The following is a 22401-nucleotide window of genomic DNA, read 5'->3' on the forward strand; positions in this document are numbered from 1 at the left end:
CTCCTAGACTACAGGGTCAATCACTCCCCTTCCTTTGCTCCAAAAGGTCAACCTTTACATTTCCAGCCCTTACAACTAGTCCTGATAACAATTATTCGCTATTATATCTGTAAGTCTTTACAAGAGTGGAAAGCCTTATCTTTCTCCTGCAGAATGGCTGGTGGTTTCGAACTGCTGACCTTGAGGTTAGCAGCCCAGCTCATAACCACTATGCTAGCATCTAGAAGCTGGAAAAGACAAGACTGGATTCGCCTTAAGAGCTTCAGAGGAAGTGCAGTCCTGCCAACACCTTAATGTTAGTCTAGTGAAACCCATTGCACTCTGACCTCTGGAATTAGAATAAATGGGTGTTGGTCACTAAGCTGAGGCAGTTTGTTACAGCAGCGAGAGGCACTGATTGTTGTTGTTGTTGGGTGCTGTTAAGTTGATCCTTACTCAAACCATGTGACTGAGTTGACCTGCTCTGTAGGGTTCTCTAAGCTGTGATCTTTCCAAGAACAGATGGTCAGATCTTTGTCCCTCAAAGCTGGGTGGGTTCCAACCTCCAACCTTTCAGTTCATAGCCAAGCACTTAACCATTGCACCACCAGGACTCTTAATAGGAGACTTGTTGTTGTTAAGTGTCGTCGAGTTGATTCTGACTCATAGCTACCCAGTAAAGAATTGCCAAGGTGCAGCTAGTGGGTTTGAACTGTCAACGTGCACTGATCCTACAGCACCACATCAAGAGTCCTTAATAGAAGACTAGTACAAGATGATTTCAAAATGTTGAACCGTAAAGACAGACCCAGGCTGTTTACTTCATGTTCAAATCAGGAGAATGAAACATTGTCATCAGAGAAGGCTCAGATCCACAGCTGTGAAATGTGTGCCTCTGGGTTTTCTTTTGACTGAGAGACAGGGGGTAGATACACACAGAGAAAAGGAAATGGCATAGAATGTTTGGGAGTTAGACAAGGGCTCTTACCTGGTCTTGTGTGAGGTGGCACCTGGGGGCTGATGGCATTGGTCCTCATGACGACATACTCGTAGTGAACTCCGGGGTTAGGCTGCTGGTGTATCATCTGTGGAGACAAGGGTCAACGTCAGGGCACGAAGCTCACCACGATCCTTTTTCCTGCTGTCTTAGCTTCATGGTCTGAACAGCACTGTCCATGAGTGGTCCCTGGGTGGTGTGAACAGTTAATACACTTGGCTGCTCATGGAAAGGCTGGTAACTTGGGTCCACACAGAGGTGCATGTGGAGGTGATTTATTTCCCAAAAATCCGTCACTAAAAACCCTACGGAGCATAGTTCTACTCTGATGCTCCTAGCGATGCCATGAGTAGACACTGACTCAATAGTCACCTGTTTTCAAATATATATATGTAAATGAGTGAGTTGATTCACATATAGTAAGAGTAGCGAACCTGTATCAAATTGAACAAAAGCATGATTTGCTTTTGAAAAATCAAGTACTCAACCTTTGAGAGAATTAGAAGAAGATGAAACTTAAAGTCAAGATTTTGTAAATTCAAAATAGGGAGACGGGAGCAATGGAAGCAAAACCTTTCTGTTGGTTCCCAACCATTCTAGGTGAGGTTTAGTGCTCAGATTGTGCGCAGGGCTCTCAAAACAGACAACATAAACATGTCTATGCCACCGAAGAAGCTATTTGAACACAAGGTGGTACGATGTATTCATGCAAAGGAACAGTCCCACTTGGCAGAACCAACCAGGCATCCTTTGTTGTTCTTAAGTGCCATCGAAACTGTTCTGACTCATAGTGACCCTTTATAGGGTTCCCGAGGAGTGGCTGGTGGCCACAAATAAGACAGTAGGAAGACGGTCAACCATAAATTCCCAAGGGAGATTGTTCTGAGCTACGTTGATCCTTGCCACTGTGAAGGTGTCTGCTGGCAGGAGACGAGCTAGCTGGATAAAGATGTGACTTGAGGGACGGACAGAAGCCACACCACTGTGCATAGTAAAGCAGCAACACGGCCTGTTTTTGGAGGACTACTTCCCAAAAGGTATCGGTTGTCACTTCAGTGATTAAATGCTGAGAAGGGAACTGGGCCAAGTCACTGCCAATCAGATGCCTTGTCAAGGGACTGTAGAGAATGCTGAAGTTCTGAATAAAAGACTCTAGGGTGCACTTCATAAGAGCTTGTTTGGGTCCAAGATATAGTGAGCCTCTTATTTCACGTCCACAATGGCAGCAAATTCTTTGGCGCGAGTGACGCTTGGCGCCCCCAGCCGCTCTGCATATTACCAAAATAAATTGGAATCCAGAAGGTAGATATTTAGGGTCTTGTAGGTTCTGCAGCTTAGACCCGTGAAGAGTGTGCTACCCACGTCCACCACTTCGGGGAAGAGGAACCGGGTCTCCTCAATGTGAGGAACGGAGCTCCGGGAGTCAGCCTCTCATTTCTTCTCGAGGGAGGAGAATGCGATGGCTGGCCTTTCAAAGACCTCTTGTGCAGAATCAATGAAGCCCGTCACGCCCCTGCTGATGGTCCTGCAACATGCAGAGTAGTAGCTGAAGGGGTTGTAGGCACTTAAAAAATTGCTGCACTCGATGCTGTCTGATGCCACATGATAGAAGGTCTGCTCCTTGAGGTAGAAGGAATCCAGAGCTGCCGCCATCTCAAAAAAGCTGCAGGGCGGCCGGCCCACCGAGCTGGGTGTGATCCCCCCCCCCCCCCCCCGTGGTCTGGTTGATACACAGCTCACAGACGTCGTTGGTCCTGGAAATGGCATGCCACTGGGGCAGCTCCACAGTGTTGCAGCAGGGTGACGTGGTGACGTGTTGATTCGCGGGGGGTCTGGCAGCTGGGCTGGCAGCTCGGGTGCCAACGACTGGAACGCCGGAGCGTCCACCCGCCGCAGATGAACTGCTGACCTTGCGATTCAAACCAACCTTGTAGTCCAGTGCTTATCCTACAGCACTACGCCCGGACTCCTTTCAGTTCCTTCAAAGTCCTCCATTTGATTGTGATACTGGTTCAGGAAGATCTTCCCTCAGCTCTTTCCCTGGTCAGCCCTCTGGGATCCTCCTTTGTTCTCATCCATGGAAACTCTCAGACCCCCAGAGGTGAAGCCAGGGAAACAGATGTAAGGGGAGGAAACGCCCCTGGACCAGATCCTCTCAGGAATCAACGATGAAAGCAGACAGTAGGCAAGAAGTTGTTTGTTGTTGTGATGTGCCGTGGAGTCAGTTCTGACTCATAGCGACCCTGTACAGGGTTTCCGAGGCTGTAAATCTTTACGGGAGCAGAAAGCCTCATCTTTCTCCCGTGGAACAGCTGGCAGTTTCGAACTGCTGACCTTGAGATTAGCAGCCCGATTCGTAACCACTACGCTACCAGAGCTCCTTAAGAAGTTGCTTAGGACTGTGAAAGTTGCTGAATACTATCTGAGACCAAAACCAAAGCAAAAAAAAGCAACATCAGCTTGGTCCAGCAGAATAACTCCTTCCTATATGGCGTTGCTCTGGTAACGCAGTGGTTATGAATTGGGCTGCTAACCTCAAGGTCGGCAGTTCCGCGGAAGAAATATGAGGCTTTCTGCTCCCGTAAAGATTTAGAGCCTCGGAAACCCTGTGCTGGGTCACTATGAGTTGGAACGGACTCCATGGTACGTAACAACAATACACTGGACTGCAAGGTTGGTTTGAACTTTGAGGTTGGCAGTTCAAGCTCAACAGCTGCTCCTCGGAAACCCTATACAGGATCGCTATGAGTCGGAACCTACTCAATGAACGGCACGCAACCATAATAACAACATGTGGCGCTGTAGGAAAAACACTGGACTGTAAATCACAAAGTTGGTGGTTTGAGCCCACTAGCCACTCCTCAGGGAAAATATGAGGCTTTCTGTTCCCACAAAGATTTACAGTCTTTGGAAATCCTATACAGGGTTGCTGTAAGTTGTAACTGTCTCGAGAGCACTCAATAACAACAACAACATTGTCTGTGATATGGGTGGTGCAGATGGTTGCTAACAGTTAATGAGCTTGGTCGGAGGTTCAAGTCCTCTTAGGTGCCATAGAATAAAGACCTCAAAATCTACTTCAAAGAAATCATCCATTCAAAACCCTATGGAGCAAAGTTCTACTCTCACACATGTGGGGTTGTTATGAGTCAGGGTTGACTTAACAGCAGCTGGTCTAGTGGCTTGCAGCCCAAACATCTTTGAAGCCATGACTTTTTGGTGGGAAGTAAGGTGGAGCAGTAGAATGGGAATCTGGAGTGTAATTGTGAACCAGGCCAGGAGATGCTATCGTGGCTCTGATGCTTTTTCTCCCTCCTGGTAGCCATTGAAAACTCTACGGACCAAGTCTCTAAACTCCACCACTCTTGACTGGAGCAAGTTAGAATAACAGCTCATCTCTTAGGTTCTCTCCAGCTACAAGAGTCTTTGAGTCACTGTTGCATGGGTGGGGTCTATTCTTCCCATTCATGCCATAGTCTTGGACTTGTGAAGTGGGGTCAGCATCCTACAAATTACCCAAAGGCAGGCTGACACGAGACCCGCTAGGCAGCTTACATCTCGGGAGTCAATACCAAACTGTTGGTGTGGAGGACAGTTGGTGGTTAGCAAAGCATCCCAGGGATACACAGTGGCGTGATCTCAGGTTCCCACTGCCTCCCCCTCATTCCCTCATTCTCTTTCCACACAATCTGCCACTCTGTGTGTCCAAGGCTAGAAACCCTTCCTCCCTTCCCCTTGCCTCTTCTGCGTGAGCACTTGGCAATGCAAACCTTCTCATATTTATGAAATTATTGTTGGCCACCATTTCCTAGACCACCCACAGTGTACCTTTAACAACCCGAGTTTTTACCTGATGCCATTAGGAATTTACCCAGAGTCAAATAACCAATGGACCGTCTTAAAAAAATATCTGAAAATGAACTATAACAAGGCTTCCTTTATAATTTCTAGTCCACGAGCCGCTAAGCCCAAGAGGAATGAGCAAGTAACTGTATAGTTGGAAAAGTAACGACAGTGTAATTAATAATATTTATAAAAGTCTGACACAGCAAATATCGTGGATTAGCATGGCTTTGGGGACAGCAACTGTATGTATATTTATAGGCAAGCTCCTTCTTTTCATCAAAAAGTTATTTTGAACTTTTTATTTCTCGTCACCTTTTATTTCCTGATTCTTTAAGAAGATTGGATGCTAGTGGTTTATTTTAAAAAGAAGGAGCATTTAAAGCTCTCGGGTAACTTAATATTTGAGCTTCTTGTAAAATAAATCAAAGTTGTATTTTCTGAGGAGCCGGGAGCTTCCAGTAAACCTCTGTATTGTTACTCCCAGCTTTGTTGAGTCATCTGGAGTCCTTTGGAGTACTCAGTTTCTTTACTGGCTTTAATAGAGTTTGAAGAGGACTGGGGACTGTGAGCGGTCTTGTCTTGCTTTAGGCGTTTGCCTTCTTTTGCCATAAAAAGAAAATATGCCAAATTAGCATTAGGAGGAAAGTACCTGGAGGAGATCCAATCCCTATGAAATAAAGGATATGTTTTGCCTCTGATTTGGCTCAACAAATAAAATTGGTTTTACTGGGTCAATAAACAACGGTAATAAGCATCTGGTAGAGTTTAAGGTTTGTGAGCTAGGTATTTTCAGAGGTAAATGGCAAAGAACAATGCCAAGCATTTCAGGGGCTCCATAAGCAGGCACCTCTCATATGATTTTCTGAGCACAGGCATTGGTTTGTGGCTTATTTGTTCTAAGAATGGTCTTTAAAAATAAGATACAAAATCCAGACAACAGTCCAGAAGGATTCCAACTCACATAGACATCCAAGATCTCATTAGTGGGACCTTCTGCCAAAAACGACTCCCCTGCAGTGCTAGAGATCTCATTTGGACGTTTGTAGGTGAACATGGTTCCTCCGCCCTCGTATTTTCCGGGTCGGTCAATTGCCCAGTTCCCGTTGATGATGGAGCGACCAGAACGACTTCGTAAGGCTGTTGAGAAAAATGAGACAGTGCCTTGGGTAAGTCTAAAACATGTATGAGAATCTGAACGGACTCCCCCAGATGCTGGCTTAGTCATTCATCAGTTTTTCTTTGCTGCCCACTCTGCTCCGGGCACTGGGGGTTAGGCAGCTGCATTACATTCCCTCGTGTGTAATCACATCTTCAACCCACTTCGAGCTTTTCCACTACGTAGATTCGGCAAGAACTGAAAGGTGGGCATGGCTAGGAGAGAAAGATGCAGAAAACAGGAAAGGAGGGGAGAATGAGGTGGGCAGTGTGAGGAGTGGCGAAAGGTAACTCTTATTACGTACCATTATCTAGGTGAGAGGTGGCATATTGGCAACCCATGAGCTGATTTTGGCCCAAAGAAGAGCTTAGTTTGGTCTGTGGTGTTTTTTTTTTTTTTTTTTTTTAAGTAATTGAGTCCAAATTTAAGAATTGAGAGATTTCTCATATAATTTTAGAGTTCTAGCTCCTCTTGTAACAGGAAGACATGTTAACATTGCCTCCAAATTTCCTCATAGCAGCAATCAGCAGGACCTGAGAAGCATTGGCCCTTTAGATGGGTCCTGAATGCTCCAGTTTGCTCCAATCCCTACCACTCCCTATTTCTCTCCAACTGTGAGGCTACGTCTCTGTTACCATTAAGTATCATCCTTGCATTACTAATTTTCTTAGGCTGTTGTTAAGTACCGTTGAGTTGGCTCCAACTCATAGCGACCTTGAACATCTTTGCGGGGGGCAAAAAGGCTTATTTTTCTCCTGAGGAGCAGCTGATGGGTTTGAACCACCAACCTTGTGGTTTGCAGTTCAGTACTTGTTGTACAGAGCTACTGTGCTCCCTACTTTTTTTTTAATAGGATAGAATTTTTCTCATAATTTCCTTTAGTTGTATCTCCATGAGAAGTGGGAAAGCAAGAGATAAGCTAAGAGGGCCATATGATTTTCTTTGATCTGGACAACTTCGTTTATATCACCTTCCTGACTCCTGTGGGCATTTGGTTCAACATACATCATGAAAATTAATTCTCACAACAACTTTGCCAAGCAAATGTGATAATCCCCATTTTTCAGGGGTGGCTCAGTGGCATGAGGGAACAAGTTCAGGAAGATGGTAAGAGAAGAAAAGGTGGAAGGATTAACAGGAGAAGAAAAGGAAGTATCACAGTAGACATTTGGCCATTAAACACTGGCTCCTTGAAACCCACAAGCCCATGGCTGATCTGTTCAGAAGACAGCCTGCTAACAGTGCCATGTAGCATAGAGAGCCTGTGATACCATAGGCGTTTAGACCTTCACTTTATCGAATTCCAAAATTCATCATTTTATAATTCGCTATGGAAATTTATACATCAACAAAAGTAATGAGAATAGTATGATGAACCTCCATGAATATGCTTCAACAATGATCCACTCATGGTTTATTCTGTGTTAGTTTTCAAATCCCAAATTCTATTCATCCTTAAAGTTTTTAATAGGCGTTGCTAAAATACTAGAACTCTTTCCCCTTGTTCCTGAAATCTTCTTTCAGGAGTGTTTCTACAATGGGTCTATTTTGAGACCGGGCCTGTTGAGGCAAAAACTGCAGGAAAGGGAGAAAGAGCTCCCAGTCTCATGGCAGCCGCCTCCTGCAGATGGTCCTGCCTGCCTGACTGGTTGTCATGGCTACTGGAAGGCCACAGCTGTGCAACTCTGAATACAGAGTTATAAAATCAGTTAAGCTCATTGAATGGTAAAGGATCAAGGGCGGAGATCAGGAAGAACATGTATGACCACCTAAAACCTTGGCTGTTCTCTCAAAAACCACACTTCTTGAAAATGCTCATACAATGTCTACCTTTCCTTACTTCCTACTCATTCCTTAGCCATCTCCAACCTGGCTCCTGTCCCCATCATGTCACTGAAACAGTTCTCATTAATGTCACCAAGACCACCATGTTGCTACATCCAGTGGGCATTTTCTATGTGTTCTCTTACTATACATCTCAGCAGCATTTGGTTCTACTGATCACTCCATCCTCTTTGAAACGTCTTCTACTGCCTTCTGGGGCACCACATTTGGCTTCCTTTCCTTCTATTCTGTCTCTGTTTTCTTCTCTGTCTCTCTACTCAGACATTTAATGTTAGAGTTCCTTGAGGATTCATAGTAGACTTGCTTCAGGTACTGTATTTTTTTCACGGGCAATTTTATCCATGTATCTTTATCTTCAACTAATAAATGCCAGTGAGTTCCAACTTTATGTTTCCAGCCCAGACTTGTCCTCTATCCCAGACTTTTCTATCTAAGTGCTTACTAAATGGTGCCACCATTCATATAATCAGAAACACTGTAGACATCTTCCCCTTCTGTATTCCCGTTACCAATCATCATTCAATCTTATTTTATTCCCTCCACATCCACCGCCATAATCCAAGGCCAGGCTACCATCAGGTCTTGTTTGGAAGAAAACAAAATAAACCCAAATCCACAAACTAGTTGCTGCTGAGCCAACTGTGACTCATGATGCCTCCATGTGTTACAGAATAGAGCTGTTCCACTGGGTTTTCATACAACAACAACAACAACAACCTTCACTAAAGTTCCATAGGCCTTTCTTCCATGGAGCCTCTGAGTGGGTTAGAACTGCCAATTTTTAGATTAGCAACTGGTAGTGTAGTGGTTACGAATTGGGCTGCGAACCTCAGGGTCAGCAGTTCGAAACGACCAGCTGTTCCATGGGAGAAAGATGAGGCTTTCTGCTCCCATAAAGATTTACAGCCTTGGAAACCCTATACAGGATCGCTGTGAGTTGGAACTGACTCCACGGCACATAACAACAACAACAACAACAAGAAGCTAACTTCTTGCTGATTATTGCTAACTTCAAGGTCAGAAGGTAGATCCACCAGTCTCTCTGCAGGAGAAAGCTAAGGCTTTCTACTTCCGCGATGATTTACAGCCTTGGAAAACCCTGTACTGCATCTCTATGAAATGGAACTGATATGACAGCCTGCAGCAGCAGTAACATAGAAGATCTAGTGGAAGGTCTAATCATTTGTCATTTCAAAAGAGCGATGAGTTTTTAAACAGTATTTCAAAATATAACATCAAAATAAAAACATCAGGTTCAGTGTCATATGAATATATATGTGATTTCTGTTGGTGACAGTTACAGCATTGCTAATTATGGTGTATTACCTACATTCATAATGGAAAGAAATGCCAGATTTTAGGTGGGGATTAGTCAAAAATGAAAATGTAAATTCCATGATGACAGCTTCATTTTCAGTATGAAATGTATATTGCATGTCATTTTTATTGAACTACCTGTTATTCTTTTACAAATCTTTTTATTGTGGTTTTAGTGAAAGTTTATAGAGCAAATTGATTGTTTAATCCAACAATTTATTGTTTCATGACATTAACTGCAATCCCCACAATGCAACAGCACTCTTCCACGTCCTCCCTGTGGTTGCCTTTTATATCGGTCCTTTTCCCTGTCCATCATCTCTGCCTTCTGAGCTTTATCCCTGAGCAGATGCTGCCCTTTTGATCTCTCATGGTTGATTGTTTTAAGGAGGGTGTTCCTTCCTGGTGTTATTGTCTGATTGTCTGCCACTAGCTTCTAAGAACTCCTGAAATCTTTTTTTTTTTAAATAAATTGCTGGCAAGTTGATTCCAGCTTATGGAGACTCCATATATATCAAAGGAGAGCTATGCTCTGTAGTGAGCAACAACCTAAGTCCACAAATGGAAGAGAAACCATTGAAAAATGAAAACTCATGACTTCATACTACTAATAAGGAGATAAATAAATGAGGGTGAAAGGAGAGATCTTGCTTATAAGAGTTTACAAGGGAGTCGAAATAACATCATTCTGCAACAATGATGGTAAACATGGGATCAGACAAGAATCATGAATGGATGCAAAACCTAGCGGGAAATTTGATAATGAACAATATATTCTTATGGTCTTGAAGACCCTCAAATCAACTAAACCCACTGCCATCAAGGTGATTCCAATGCACAGAGACCCTACAGGACAGAGTGGAACTGCCCTATAGGATTCCCAAGACTGTAAATCTTCATGGAAGCAGACTGCCACATCTTTCTGAGAGTGACTGGTGGGTTTGAACTGACAACCTTCTAGTTAGCAACCAAGTGCTTTAACAACTGTGCCCTCCAATCTCCACCCCCTGCCCCAGGCTACGTATTAGTTGAAGGGAGAAGGAGATAGAGTAATTTACTCAGTAGGGAAATTGGGCAACACTCTCACCAGATAATCAAAGTTAACATCACCAGTAAGAAAAGAGGGGCATTGTGTACCTCTGGAGGTTATACCTAGAGAAGGACAAAGACCACCTTCGTAGTATTTGGAATGAGGAACACCCTACTTTTTTTAAATGGTTGAGGATTGTGTTCTTTGAAAATGTCAATATCAAAAAAAGACAAAGAAATGCTGTGAAAACAATTCAAACTAAAGGGAAAGAAAGGAAAACGTCAACTATATTCAATTTCTGACCCTAGAAAGATTATCTAAACTATATTATTGGATCAAATAAAAAGTTACTATTGTATCAAATAAAAACAAAAATGGAATATGGACAGTAAATTAGATAAAAGTATTGGACTAATGGATGTGTATGAACATTTACTGTCCTGTACTTAGGGAATGGAGTCCTGCTGTGGCGTTGTGGGTCAATGTGCTGGACTGCAAAGTTGGTTTGAACTGCAAGACTGGTGGTTCAAGCTCACCAGTTGCTCTAGGAAGCCCTATACAGGGTCGCTATGGGTTGGAACTGACTCGATGGCACTTAACAACAACAACAACTTAGAAAATACCCACTGAAATGGAAGAATTCAGGGATAAAAGGCCATGGCATATGAAACTTGTCTGCAACTGGCTCAGGGGAAGATGATCTAGATACAGGTATGACAATGCTCTGCTGCTGTTTATCAGGTTTTTAGTGCTAACCATTCAGAAGTGACCCGCCTCTCTTTCTTCCTCATCTGTCTTAGTCTGGAAACTGTCCACCATGGGTGACCCTGCTGGTATTTAAAATGCAACTGGTATAGCTTCCAACATCACAGCAACACACACACACACACACACACACACACACACGGCACAGGATGTTGTTATGCTGTGTATAGTGATACTGTGAGTTGGACCAACCCAATGGCACCTAACAACATAGGATGAGCTCTGGTGGTACAGAGGTTAAGCATTCTGCTGCTAACTGAACAGTTGATTGTTTGAACCCACAAGCCACTCTAAGGAAGAATGATGTGCCAGTCTGCTTTCATAAAGATTTGTTGTTAAGTGCCATTGAGTCAGTTCTGACTCATATCAACCCTATCTAGAGTTTCTAAGGAGCGGATGCTGAGCTTGAACTGCTGACCTTGCAGTTCAAGCTGACCTTCCAGTCCAGTGCATTAACCCACACCGCTACATCAGGACTCCTCATAAAGATTACATAAAGATTATGTTGTAATCCTCAAAAAGATTGGAAACGCTATGGGGGCAGTTCTCCTCTATTCTGTAGAGTCATTATGAAAGGAACCAATTTGATGGCAAGTTTTGTTTTTTATTTAATATAGGTATAGGTAAGGACCCATAGTGGCACAATGGTTAAGCATTTGGCTGCTAACTAAAAGACTGGAGGTTCAAATTCACTCAGTGGCTCCATGGGAAAAAGACCTGGCAAACTGTTCTCAAATGATTACAGCCTAGAAAATTCTGTGGGGATTCTCTGTCATATGGGGTTGTTGTGAGTCAGCATTGACTTGACAGCAACTATATAGAACCCAAAGGAGCTCTGGTAGTGCAGTGGATACGAATCGGGCTGCGAACCTCAGGGTCAGCAGTTCGAAACTACCAGCTGTTCCGCGGGAGAAAGATGAGGCTTTTTGCTCCCGTAAAGATTTACAGCCTCAGAAACCCTGTACAGGGTCGCTATGAGTCAGAACTGACTCCACGGCACATAATAACAACAACAACAACATATAGAACCCAAGACCTAGAGAGAGGGAGAAAGAAGGAAATGAGACAAGTGAAGTAACATGTTAATAGGTGACTCTGCATAAAGGGAAGATGGATGCTCTCTATATTGTTTCCATTTTTGCAATACTTTATGAACTTCTAATTATTTTATAATAAAAAGTTGTATTTTTTTTAATCCCATATATCCTCTCCTTTCTCCCCAATACTCATGCCTGGTTCCCCTGTCTCCAGAGTTGTTGTATTTACTTGGCCTGAGTACATATAGCCTGGACATTCGGTTTTTAGAAGCTCTCAAATGATACCAATACACAGCTAGAGGTGGAAACAGTTGATTAGAAAACAGAATTTCCAAAGGACACAGAAATTGGTGTCACCGATTCCTGCTTCCAGAGTCATCACTTAGCTGCAAAAGCTTCAAGCTCACACACAGGTAAAATTGACTTGGAGCGAATCAAACCTGTGTGATACGGGCAAAGCCCCAGAACTCCTTAATATACTTTGCATGTCTGCTGGTACTTATGACCATGCTAAAGGGAAACATTGTGCTCAGACCACACAACAATGCCTGTCACTGTGATGCGCTACAAAACTATCAAAGGCCAAAAGTGGCTCAGAGCAAATTTTGAGATCCGAATGTGATGATGGTTTAGAGTCCAGCGTTTCTGATGATGGGAAAAAGCATCATACAAATAGAAATAGGCGTCAGGGTTGGTTTCCATTATTAAAGTATCTCCCTGTACCATAATTATTTGTTCACATGCCTGCTTATTTACCTCCAGTACTTGTTTCTTGTTTGTTGTTGTTGTTAGGTGCATTGAGTTGATTATAACTCATAGTGACCCTTATGCCAAGTCCTGTGTCATCCGTTTTTTTTTAATTTAATTAAATTTTTTTATTGTGAATTATGTGATAGTTTACATGGGAAAACATTAGCTTTACATTCATCCTATCATATATCATTTCATTGCCACGGTTACCAACCTCTCCACGCATCATCAAACAACCAAAGGGTATACTCTGTAAGCCTGCCCCTCTATTGTCAGCACACAGCCCCTCTCCTGCTTCGGTGCTAGAGTTCCCAGCCGCTCCATCTCTCCATGTCATCGTCTCTGCCTATATCTCTGGCATCACTGCTTCTCTGGGTAGGGTCCCGCACTCTGCTCTTCTCCCAGGGACCTCCACTCCTGGACTGCAAAGTCAACCACTCCCCTCCTTTTGCTACAAAATGTCTTCCTTTACTTTTCCAACCCTCACATCCTCACAATTATTTGAGCCAATTGTTGTAGTTCTGGGTCAATCCATCCTGGGAGGGTCTTCACTTTTCTATTGACCCTCTACTTTACCAAGTATGATGTCAATCTCCAGGGACTGGTCCCTCCTGATAAGATGTCCAAAGTATGTGACCAAAGTAAGCTTCCAAGGAGCATTCTGGTTGTACTTCTTCTAAGAGATCGGCCCATTTTTCTGGCAGTACACAGTGTATTCTTCTGGAAGTCTATAGTATATTCAATATCTTCTGGCAGTCCATGCTATATTCAACATCCTTCACCAACACCATCCTTCAAAGACATCAGTTCTTTTTTGACCTTCCTTATTTAGCGTACAGCTTTCACATGTTAAGAGGCAATTAAAAATATGGCTTGGGTGAAGTGTACGTTAGTCTTCAAAGTGGCATCTTTGCTTTTGAACACTTTAAAGAAATCTTTTGCAGGAGATTTGCCCAATGCAATACATCATTTGATTTCTTGGTAGGCACTCAATAACTGCTTGATGAATAGGATAAACAAATCTATTGTTCTGCTCTAGGTATTCTGATAAGAGATTTTTGGAAATTCTATTGTTCTGCTCTATCTTGGAGTGTAGATAAGATATTTTTGGAAATTTCTTAAGGTCCTGATTACATCTGGATATTCTGGGTTAAGAATTCCAGTCTCAAGAATCTCCTGCTTTCCTCCTGATCAAAATGGTAAGCATATGCAAACATGCATAATAATTCTGTTTTTTAAAAATACATGCAGACGTTTCTTCTTAGGTAAATCAAGGTCCAGTCTGATAAAATGCCAAATAATGGTTCCTGTTAAACAAACGTACATACTCAACACACAGAGGGATTTTTCAGCTTAGATTAACGTTGGCATTTTGACTTTGAAGGGAGTAAAATCTGTGTGATTTCTAAAACATGATGTAATGTATTTGGACCGAAAATCAGAGAATGATCAGAGAAAGAAGGTTTTCTTTCTCGTTGGCACTATATGATCACAGGTAGTGAAGGGTTTGAATAGGAAATGACAGAACTTTGTTCTCATTTCATTGTTGAATCAAGCAAAGCATGGCTAATGTTCATTCTTTAAAATATTATAATATCTGATTTACTTTGACCCCAAACTTCCTTTGAATACTTACTAACTATAAAGCAAGTTTGTATGTATGAAGTATTTTTCCACCAAAATAATGATGGATGAAATATTTCCACGGGAGCCAAAATATGACCTTGAACATATCCCACCTAAATTGAGAGACCATCTCAAGAACAGATTTGATCCATTAGACACTAATGACTGAAGACCAGAAGAGCTGTGGGATGACATCAAGAACATCATACAGGAAGCAAAAGTTCATTAAAAAGACAGGAAAGAAAGAAAAGACCAAAATTGGTGTCAGAAGAGACTCTTAAACTTGCACTCCAGCATGGTGGTGGTGGCTGTGTGCCATGGAGTCAGTTCTGACTCATAGCGACCCTCTACAGGGTTTCCAAGGCTGTAAATCTTTACGGAAGCAGAATGCCCCATCTTTCTCCCGTGGAGCAGCTGGTAATTTCGAACTGCTGACCTTGCGGTTCGCAGTCCGATTTGTAACCACCACGCTGTTCAACCATTTCAAGAGGTAGCATATGATCAAAACTGATGGTACCAAGCTAAAACTGATGTCATACAAATGGAAATATTTCAACAAACTGATGCAGCACTGGAGGCACTTATTCATCAATGGCAAGAAATATGGAAAATAGTTACCTGTCTGACCTATTGGTAGAGATTCATATTTGTCCCCATTCCAAAGAAAGGTGACCAAACGGAATGTGGAAATCATCGAACAATATCATTAATATCACATGCAAGTAATATTTTGCTGAAGATAATTTAAAAATAGTTGCTAATCTCTTTGATATCCCTTTTGCTAAAGGTAATACAGAAATGGCTACAACCATACATTGACAGAGAACTTCCAGAGGTTCAAGCTGGATTAAGAAGAGGACATCTTTGCTGATATCTGATGTATCTTGGCTGAAAGCAGAGAATATCAGAAAGATGTTTACTTGTGCTTTACTGACTACACAAAGGCTTTCACTTGTGTGGATCATGAAAAGCTATGGACAACATTGCAAAGATATCAGCAAAGATGTCCCAAATTTGGTCTCTCATACTTTGGACATATTGTCAGGAGGGACCAGTCACTGGAGAAGGATATCATGTTTGGTAAGGTGGCGGGTCAGAGAAAAAAAGGAAGACCCCCAAAAAGATGGATTGGCCAAGTGGCAGCATCCATGGTCTCAAGCGTGGCAGCAGTAGTGAGGTTGGCCCAGGATTGGGCAATGTTTCATTCTGCTTGTGCATAAGGTTGCTATGGGTCGGTACCAACTCAATGGAACCTAACAACAACAACAACAACCATAAATTCAAGACTGGAGTCAGAAAAGGATGTGGAATTAGAACTATCATTGTTGACATCAGATAGATCTTGGCTGAAAGCAAAGAATACCAGAAAATTGTTTACCTGTGCTTTACTGACTATGTAAAGACTGTCAGCTGTGTGGATCATGACAAGCTGTGGATAACATTGTGAAGAATGAGTATTCCAGAACTCTTGACTGTGCTGTGCTCATAAGGAACCTTTACATAGACCACCATCTTACCAACCCTACTCAACTTTGTCCTTAGGTAAATGTTGCCCTTTTGATTTTGTCTGATTGATCATTCCATGGTGAGCATACCTTACCAGTGCTGCTATTCCCCCTATATACCTATCTATTGCTTGGCTGAAAACTGGGCCATGAGGGTAAGTTCCTTTCTAGACCTGAAGAGTGGTTGAGGACGACAGTCTCAGGTTCCTCCAGTTTCTGTCTGACCAGTAAGCCCTGCCTTTTTGTTTTTCCTTTTTTAAAATAATTTTGAGTTTTGTTCTATATTTTCTGCCACTCTATCTGGGACTGTCTAATGTGATTCCTTTCAGAGCAGTTGGAAGTGGTAGCCAGGCATCATTTAGTTCTCTGGTCTCAGAGTCATGGAGATGGAGGTCCACACATTCCACTAGTAATTTTGAATAATTGATTCCAAGCATCTTCAGTTCTCATCACTCTTCTTTCTTCTGCACATGAAGAGACCAATCGTTGACCTTAGATGGCTGCTCATGAGCTTTTAAGATCCCAGATGCCACTCAGGATGTAGCACATTGTTTTTGTGGACTGTGTTATACCAATTGACCATGGCCACTAAACCATAGTCCCCTGAGACTATGGTCCTCGGTTCCCATGCCCAGTATTGCATTGCTTTTATTTGTTTGATAATATCTAAGAAGTTTTCATCACTTAAGACAATCAGTTTTTTCCCCCAGCTGGTCCTGAGGGCCATACTTTCCTTTTAAAAAAATGTTTATTGTGAAATATGTGATAGTTTACATGGGAGAACATTAGCTTTACATTCATCCTATTGTATATTGTTTCATTGCCATGGTTACAATCCCCTCCATGCATCATCAACCAATCAAAGGATATACCCTGCAAGCCTGCCCCCCAGTCATCAGCACACAGCCCCTCTCCCTTTCTGGGTCAAGAGTCCCCAGTCACTCCATCTCTACACATCATCGTCTCTGCCTCCATCTCTGGAGTCACTGCTTCTCTGGGTAGGGTCCTGCACTCAGCTCTTCTCCCTTGATGGTTCCAGGGACCTCTGCTCCTGGACTGCAAAGTCAACTACTCCCCTCGTTTTGCTACAAAACATCCACCTTTACATTTCCAACCCTCACAGTCAGTCCTGATAGCAATTATTCACTATTGTACCACAAGGGACCTATCCCCATCTCTTTTAATTAGGCCCACCCAGACAGATTGGATACTACTCAGTGGAGATTCTACCTTCCTCCATGCCCTCTGGATCTAGGCTCCCTTTAGAAAGCTTGTAATCCAGTCACTTCTTGCCTTTTTGTAGCCCCTCCACCCCCACCCCAATTTGGGTAGACAATGTCCAAGTTGCCCATCCCTATCTACTCTGTGAATTGAGGGTGTGGGAATGATCCTCGCTGTAAAGATTTGTTCCCTCTTTTGATCTACTGCATCCATAGATGCAGGTCAAGTTCATCAAATTGTATCAGATTAATCTTTTTTTCCCCCTTTTTCTTCTTCTAGTTGAGCTCTGATCATCCAGTCACTGAAGCCAAATCAAGTGGGTATTATCTACAAGTGTGGGTGTTCTTGTGCATATGCCCTCTCTTCTTATCAGCTGGACGCTTCACTCTCCACTCTAGTCCTCTGTGACTATGTCACTGACTGGGTCCAGGAGTCCCCAGGTCTTGCCACACTGCTGGCCAACCAGGTCTCCACCCAGGTTCACAAGAATCTATTGAACATTGTAGGGCTTAGCTCGCAGCTTCACTGCTGTTTTTCCCTCACTTCCCCTTATCGGTATCACTTCCCCTTATGGGTGACGAACATGGTCAACAATCAGAGTGCATGTCTGCTAGTGTATTCCCATTGAGTCTTAGTCTTGGAGGGGGGTTTGCCCTGAGGGCTCCTGACCGCTTGCCTTGATGTCTCCTGAAGACAATCACTTTTGAGATTTAAAAGTTGTTGTTTTTAAGTGTTGAGTTGGTTCCAACTCATAGCAACCCTGTATAGGGTTGCTAAGGAATGGCTGGTGAGTCTGAACCACCACTGGTAGCCCTGGGGTTACCAGTCCAGTGTTTATCTTACAGTGTCACACCAAGATTCTGAGATATAAAAAGAGCAGATCAGAACACAGCGCTGGAGCCAATTCTGACTCATAGTGGGCAGTGTAAAAAGGCTTCATAGAGTTTCCAAGGCTATAAATCTTTATGGGAGCAGAGAGCCTCACTTTTCTCCTCTGGAGTGGCTGGTGGGTTTGAAATGCTGACCTTGTGGTTAGCAGCCCAATTCTTAACCAACTATGTCATCAAAGCTTCAAAAAACAACGGAGAAGGGGGTATAAATGGAGGGGAAGACAAACACATATGAAGATTGCCATTGAACTGAAGAAAGGAAGCTGACCTGAGACAGGACTTTCCTCAGAGCCGACAGAGAAAGTCTTCCCTAGAGCCAGCAGCCAGCCTCCTGATCTCTGAGCAAATACACTTCTGTCCATTCAAGCCCCCCACTTGTGGCATTTCTGTTACAGTAGTACTAAGAACTGAACAGATGGGTACTGGGAAGCCATTAAAAGCTTTTGGTAGGACAGGCACACAATGAGACCTGGTTTTAGAGGCAACACTGGCTGCACAGGAGGAAGCTGTGTACCCATGAAATGCAGAGATGACGTTTACACTCACACCAAAAACAGTCCCTCAGTGCCCATCATGCCTCTCCCAGCTCCTGCCCAGCACCAGCTGCTGCAACCATCTTACAACTCTCCTGTTTCTGCAGCACTGTCTCTAGATGGACGGGGAGCATAATGGTTGTTGCTGGTTTGTGCTGTCCAGTCAGTCGGACTCATGGTGACTCCATGTGCTACCATGAAGAACTTTGTTTCCCAAGGTTTTCTTGGCTGTAACCTTTTCTTGCTCCCACTCCTGCATTGTCTCTTCCCCATGAGGTGGGAAGGACCATGTCTGCCCTTCAATGGGATTTCAATTCCTCTAAAAGTCCAATTTCTCTAAGAGGACTCACTATAGCTCTTTCAGATCCTTGAGTGGTGCATATGGTCTATGCTCAGATGGTAACTGAAAGGTTGGTGGGTCAAACCCACCCAGTGGTACCTCAGTAGCAAAGGCCTGGTGATCTGCTTCCAAGCAGAGTTTGGGGGTTCTGGGGTTGGAGTGAAGTGAAGGGTATGGAGTAAGAGTAAGAGCCCTGGACATGAGGTTGAAGGGGAGACAGAGGCAGACTGTATGTATGGAATGAACTGAGTTCTCCCAATACATGTGTTGTAAATCCTAAGCCCTATGTCTGTGGATGTAATCCCATTTAAGATTAGGATGTTCTTTGCTATGTTACTGGGACCATATCAGTGTAGGAGTGGAAGCAAGAAAAAACAGTTGTTGTTGTTAAGTGCTGTTGAGTCGATTCCAACTCATAGCAACCTTGTATAGGGTATCTGAGGATTGGCTGGTGAGCTTGAACCTCTAACCTTTCGGTTTAAAGCAAGTCCAGTGCATCAATGTGCAGCGCTACACCAGGACTCCAAGAAAAGTTTACAGCCAAGACATTTCCACGACACACAGTTCTTCTTGGTAATATATGTAGTCATCGTGAGTCACTTAGACTGGACAGTACAAACCCACCTCCCCCATTGTACTCTGTCCATCTAGAGCTAAGTTTAAGATCTTTCTCACTGCTAATCACGCTCCCCTTCCTACAATTTTTTTTTTTTTTTACAAAAAGTATTGCTTCCATTACTCAGAGTCGAGTGTTTACAATCATCTTTGACGCTCCTTTTCTCCCTTCTCCACAGCTAATCATTCATCAGACATTTCATCTCCTCCTTTGAAATGCTGTCTTGATGGTCTCCCTCCTTTTCCCTTTCACATTCTACTAAGTCTGTGAGCCCTTGAAAATGCCAGTTGTTGGTGGTGTGTGTGGTTGAGTTGATGCCAACTCATAGAGACCTGCTAAATTGCTCAGCTCCACTAAACCACCAATGTTTTCCTTCCAACAGACTGTCTCAGTTATCCCTAACCCATTACTGAAGATGACTCCAACTATCTTTTTACAGTTCAGCAGAAGCTGGAAATGAGCTTTTCTGAGGTGAAGGTGAGAAATGTGTTATCTAAATTTTGCTTTGATTTCCAAACTGGCAGCAAAGGTCATAGTAGCAGTCTGAGTCCTTTGTGATGATATTCTGGTTGTCATGGTGATTATGGGAGGAGATTCTGAAATATTGCAATGTGAAGTCCTATAGAAATCTTTGCCAACATATAGACTTCCATGCTAGATGGTTGGCATGCAAGCGTGATATCAATATAAGCTTCTTCTAGAATTCTGCAGATGATACTACATCTCGTTGATCTCCAAGAGGCAATAGATGCTGAAGGGGGTAGAAACACTGGGAGGGAGGGTGGCCGAGGACCTTCTGAGGGCACAGTGGCTTCAACACAGCAACCACTGGACCCTCACAGAAGGTTCTAGCAGCGTATTCACTGCCACCATCAGTTGCCTGGCGTCAGTTCCAACTCAGAGGAACCCCATGAGTATCAGAGTAGAACTCTGCTCTATCAGGTTTTCAGTGGCCGATTTTTCAGAAGTTGATCACCAGGACTTTCTTTCCAGGTGCCAAGTCATGATGCTTCATAGAGTTTGCTTGGCTGTGAGCTTTACTGAAGCAGATAGCCAGGTCTTTATTCCACAGGACCACGGGGTAGATTTGATGTGTCAGCCTTTAAATTAGTGTTTTGGTTGTTGTTGTTAAGTGCCGTCAAGTCGGTTCCAACCCACAGCAATTCTGTATAGGATTTCCAAGAAGCAGCTGGTGAGCTTGAACCGTGGACCTTGTGGTTCAAACTAACTTTTCAGTCTAGTGCATTAACCCATAGCATCACACCAGGACTCCTTTAAGTTAGTAGTGTGCAAACTGATTATGCCCCTTTGCCCTTTATATGTCAGTCCTTTGGCACCTAGCAGGAGGTGGCATCAAAGTGTAGAAAGATACTGGAGATGAGAACACCTGGGTTCAAAACCTGCTCTGTCTAGTGCAGGCCAGGAGTAAGTTCAATCTCACGGAACACTCCACAGGCGAATTCAAAATTCAGGAACTTACAGCAAGTAATGTGAATGACGGAGTCCGGGGTTGCTGGACAGCTAAGTTGGTTTGAATCGTAAGGTTGGTGATTCAAGCTCACCAGCCGCTCCTCAGAAACCCTATACAGGGTTGCTATGAGTCAGAACTGACTTGATGACACTTAACAACAACAACATGAGTGGCTCTTTCCCTTTGGAAGCACCATGGAGAGCCAGAGGACGTGGCTCTTCCATCTTACACATGGCGGGCACCTAGATAGTAAGCAGTCTGTTTTCTAAGCCACTGGGCCAACCACACACTGGCTGATGCTGTTCGTGTTCCCAACTAATAAATAAATAGTGGAGATCCATGGTAACTTACGTTGGTTCTCCTCCATTTGAGATTTGCCACTGTTCTTCACCCAAACATTCAAACTTCCAACTACAGAAGGCTGAGTACAAAATCCACATCTGTGACAATCCTATTTCCTTAAATTGGTGCTTTTATAAACTGTGTTCTATGGAGTCTAAGAGATTTTCATGAAGTTCTCAGGTTTCTAGAATTCTCTTCAGGGGTCATCATGGAGAACAGTGTGGAATGATAAACTTGGGAGGTTAGGGAGAGGGATCATCTTCACTTAGTCTTTGTTTTAAACATTTCATTTGATTTAAACAAACATTTCCTTGGAATTGCAGGCAGACCTCAGAGATATTATAGGTTCGGTTCCAGACCGCTGCAATAAAGTGAATGTCACCATACAGTGAGTCATATAATTTTTCTTTAGTTCCCAAGTGTATATAAAAGTCATGTTTACACTATACTGTGCAGCTTGTTAAATAGGCAACAGCATGATGAAAAAGCTTGAGATGTTGTGAAAATTACAAAGGACAACACAAAGACATGACGTGAGCACACGCTGCGAGAAAAATGGCACCAATAAACCCACCCAATTCCACAGCGTTGCCACAAACCTTCAATTTGCAAAAAACCTCCAAACAACCAAAAACCAAAAAGAATGCAGTATCTATGAAATACAATGCAGTGAAGTGCATAACCCATGAAGTCTGTCTGTAGAGCAGTGACTCAGCCTCTCAGGATGCTGGAGGAATGTGAGCTTTGTCTCCTTCAGTCTAACCATCCACAGAAAGTTTGAATTCATCAGCTTCAAGTGGCCATTCAGCTTTGGCCTGAGAACTTCCAGAAAGTGCTCCAGACATCTCCAGTAGCTCGTGCCATCGCTGCTGAGTCTAGATGCTACCAGTGCCCCTGTAGATAACTGCTTTTCAAAGTGGGCTGTCCATTGTGACCACCTGGAAAAATTCTGTTGTTTGTTGATTTTGGTGACAATAAACTCAGGAACGTAACCCATTCATCAGTTTCTACATGTACCATTTGGTAACATGAGTTACATTCTTCACATTATGTCTACACATGTAGTCATTATGTTTCACCATCACTGGTTTACACATGCTACCCGCTACAGTACAACCAGAATGCTCCTTGGAAG

General features: G+C 43.2%; 1 protein-coding gene across 1 annotated transcript in view; it reads right to left on the reverse strand.

Annotated features, from left to right (window-relative positions):
• THSD4 (thrombospondin, type I, domain containing 4) overlaps positions 1–22401 on the reverse strand; it is a 284521-nt gene that overhangs the window by 61937 nt on the left and 200183 nt on the right. Inside the window, exons 3-4 of the mRNA XM_006866532.1 lie at positions 5784–5959; positions 968–1064 (exon numbers count right to left, since the gene is read on the reverse strand). Coding sequence (XP_006866594.1) covers positions 968–1064; positions 5784–5959 — 273 coding nt within the window. The remainder of the gene's footprint in view (positions 1–967; positions 1065–5783; positions 5960–22401) is intronic.

This window comes from Chrysochloris asiatica, unplaced genomic scaffold, assembly GCF_000296735.1.
Source record: "Chrysochloris asiatica unplaced genomic scaffold, ChrAsi1.0 scaffold00092, whole genome shotgun sequence".
In the NCBI taxonomy this organism is placed as follows: domain Eukaryota; kingdom Metazoa; phylum Chordata; class Mammalia; order Afrosoricida; family Chrysochloridae; genus Chrysochloris; species Chrysochloris asiatica.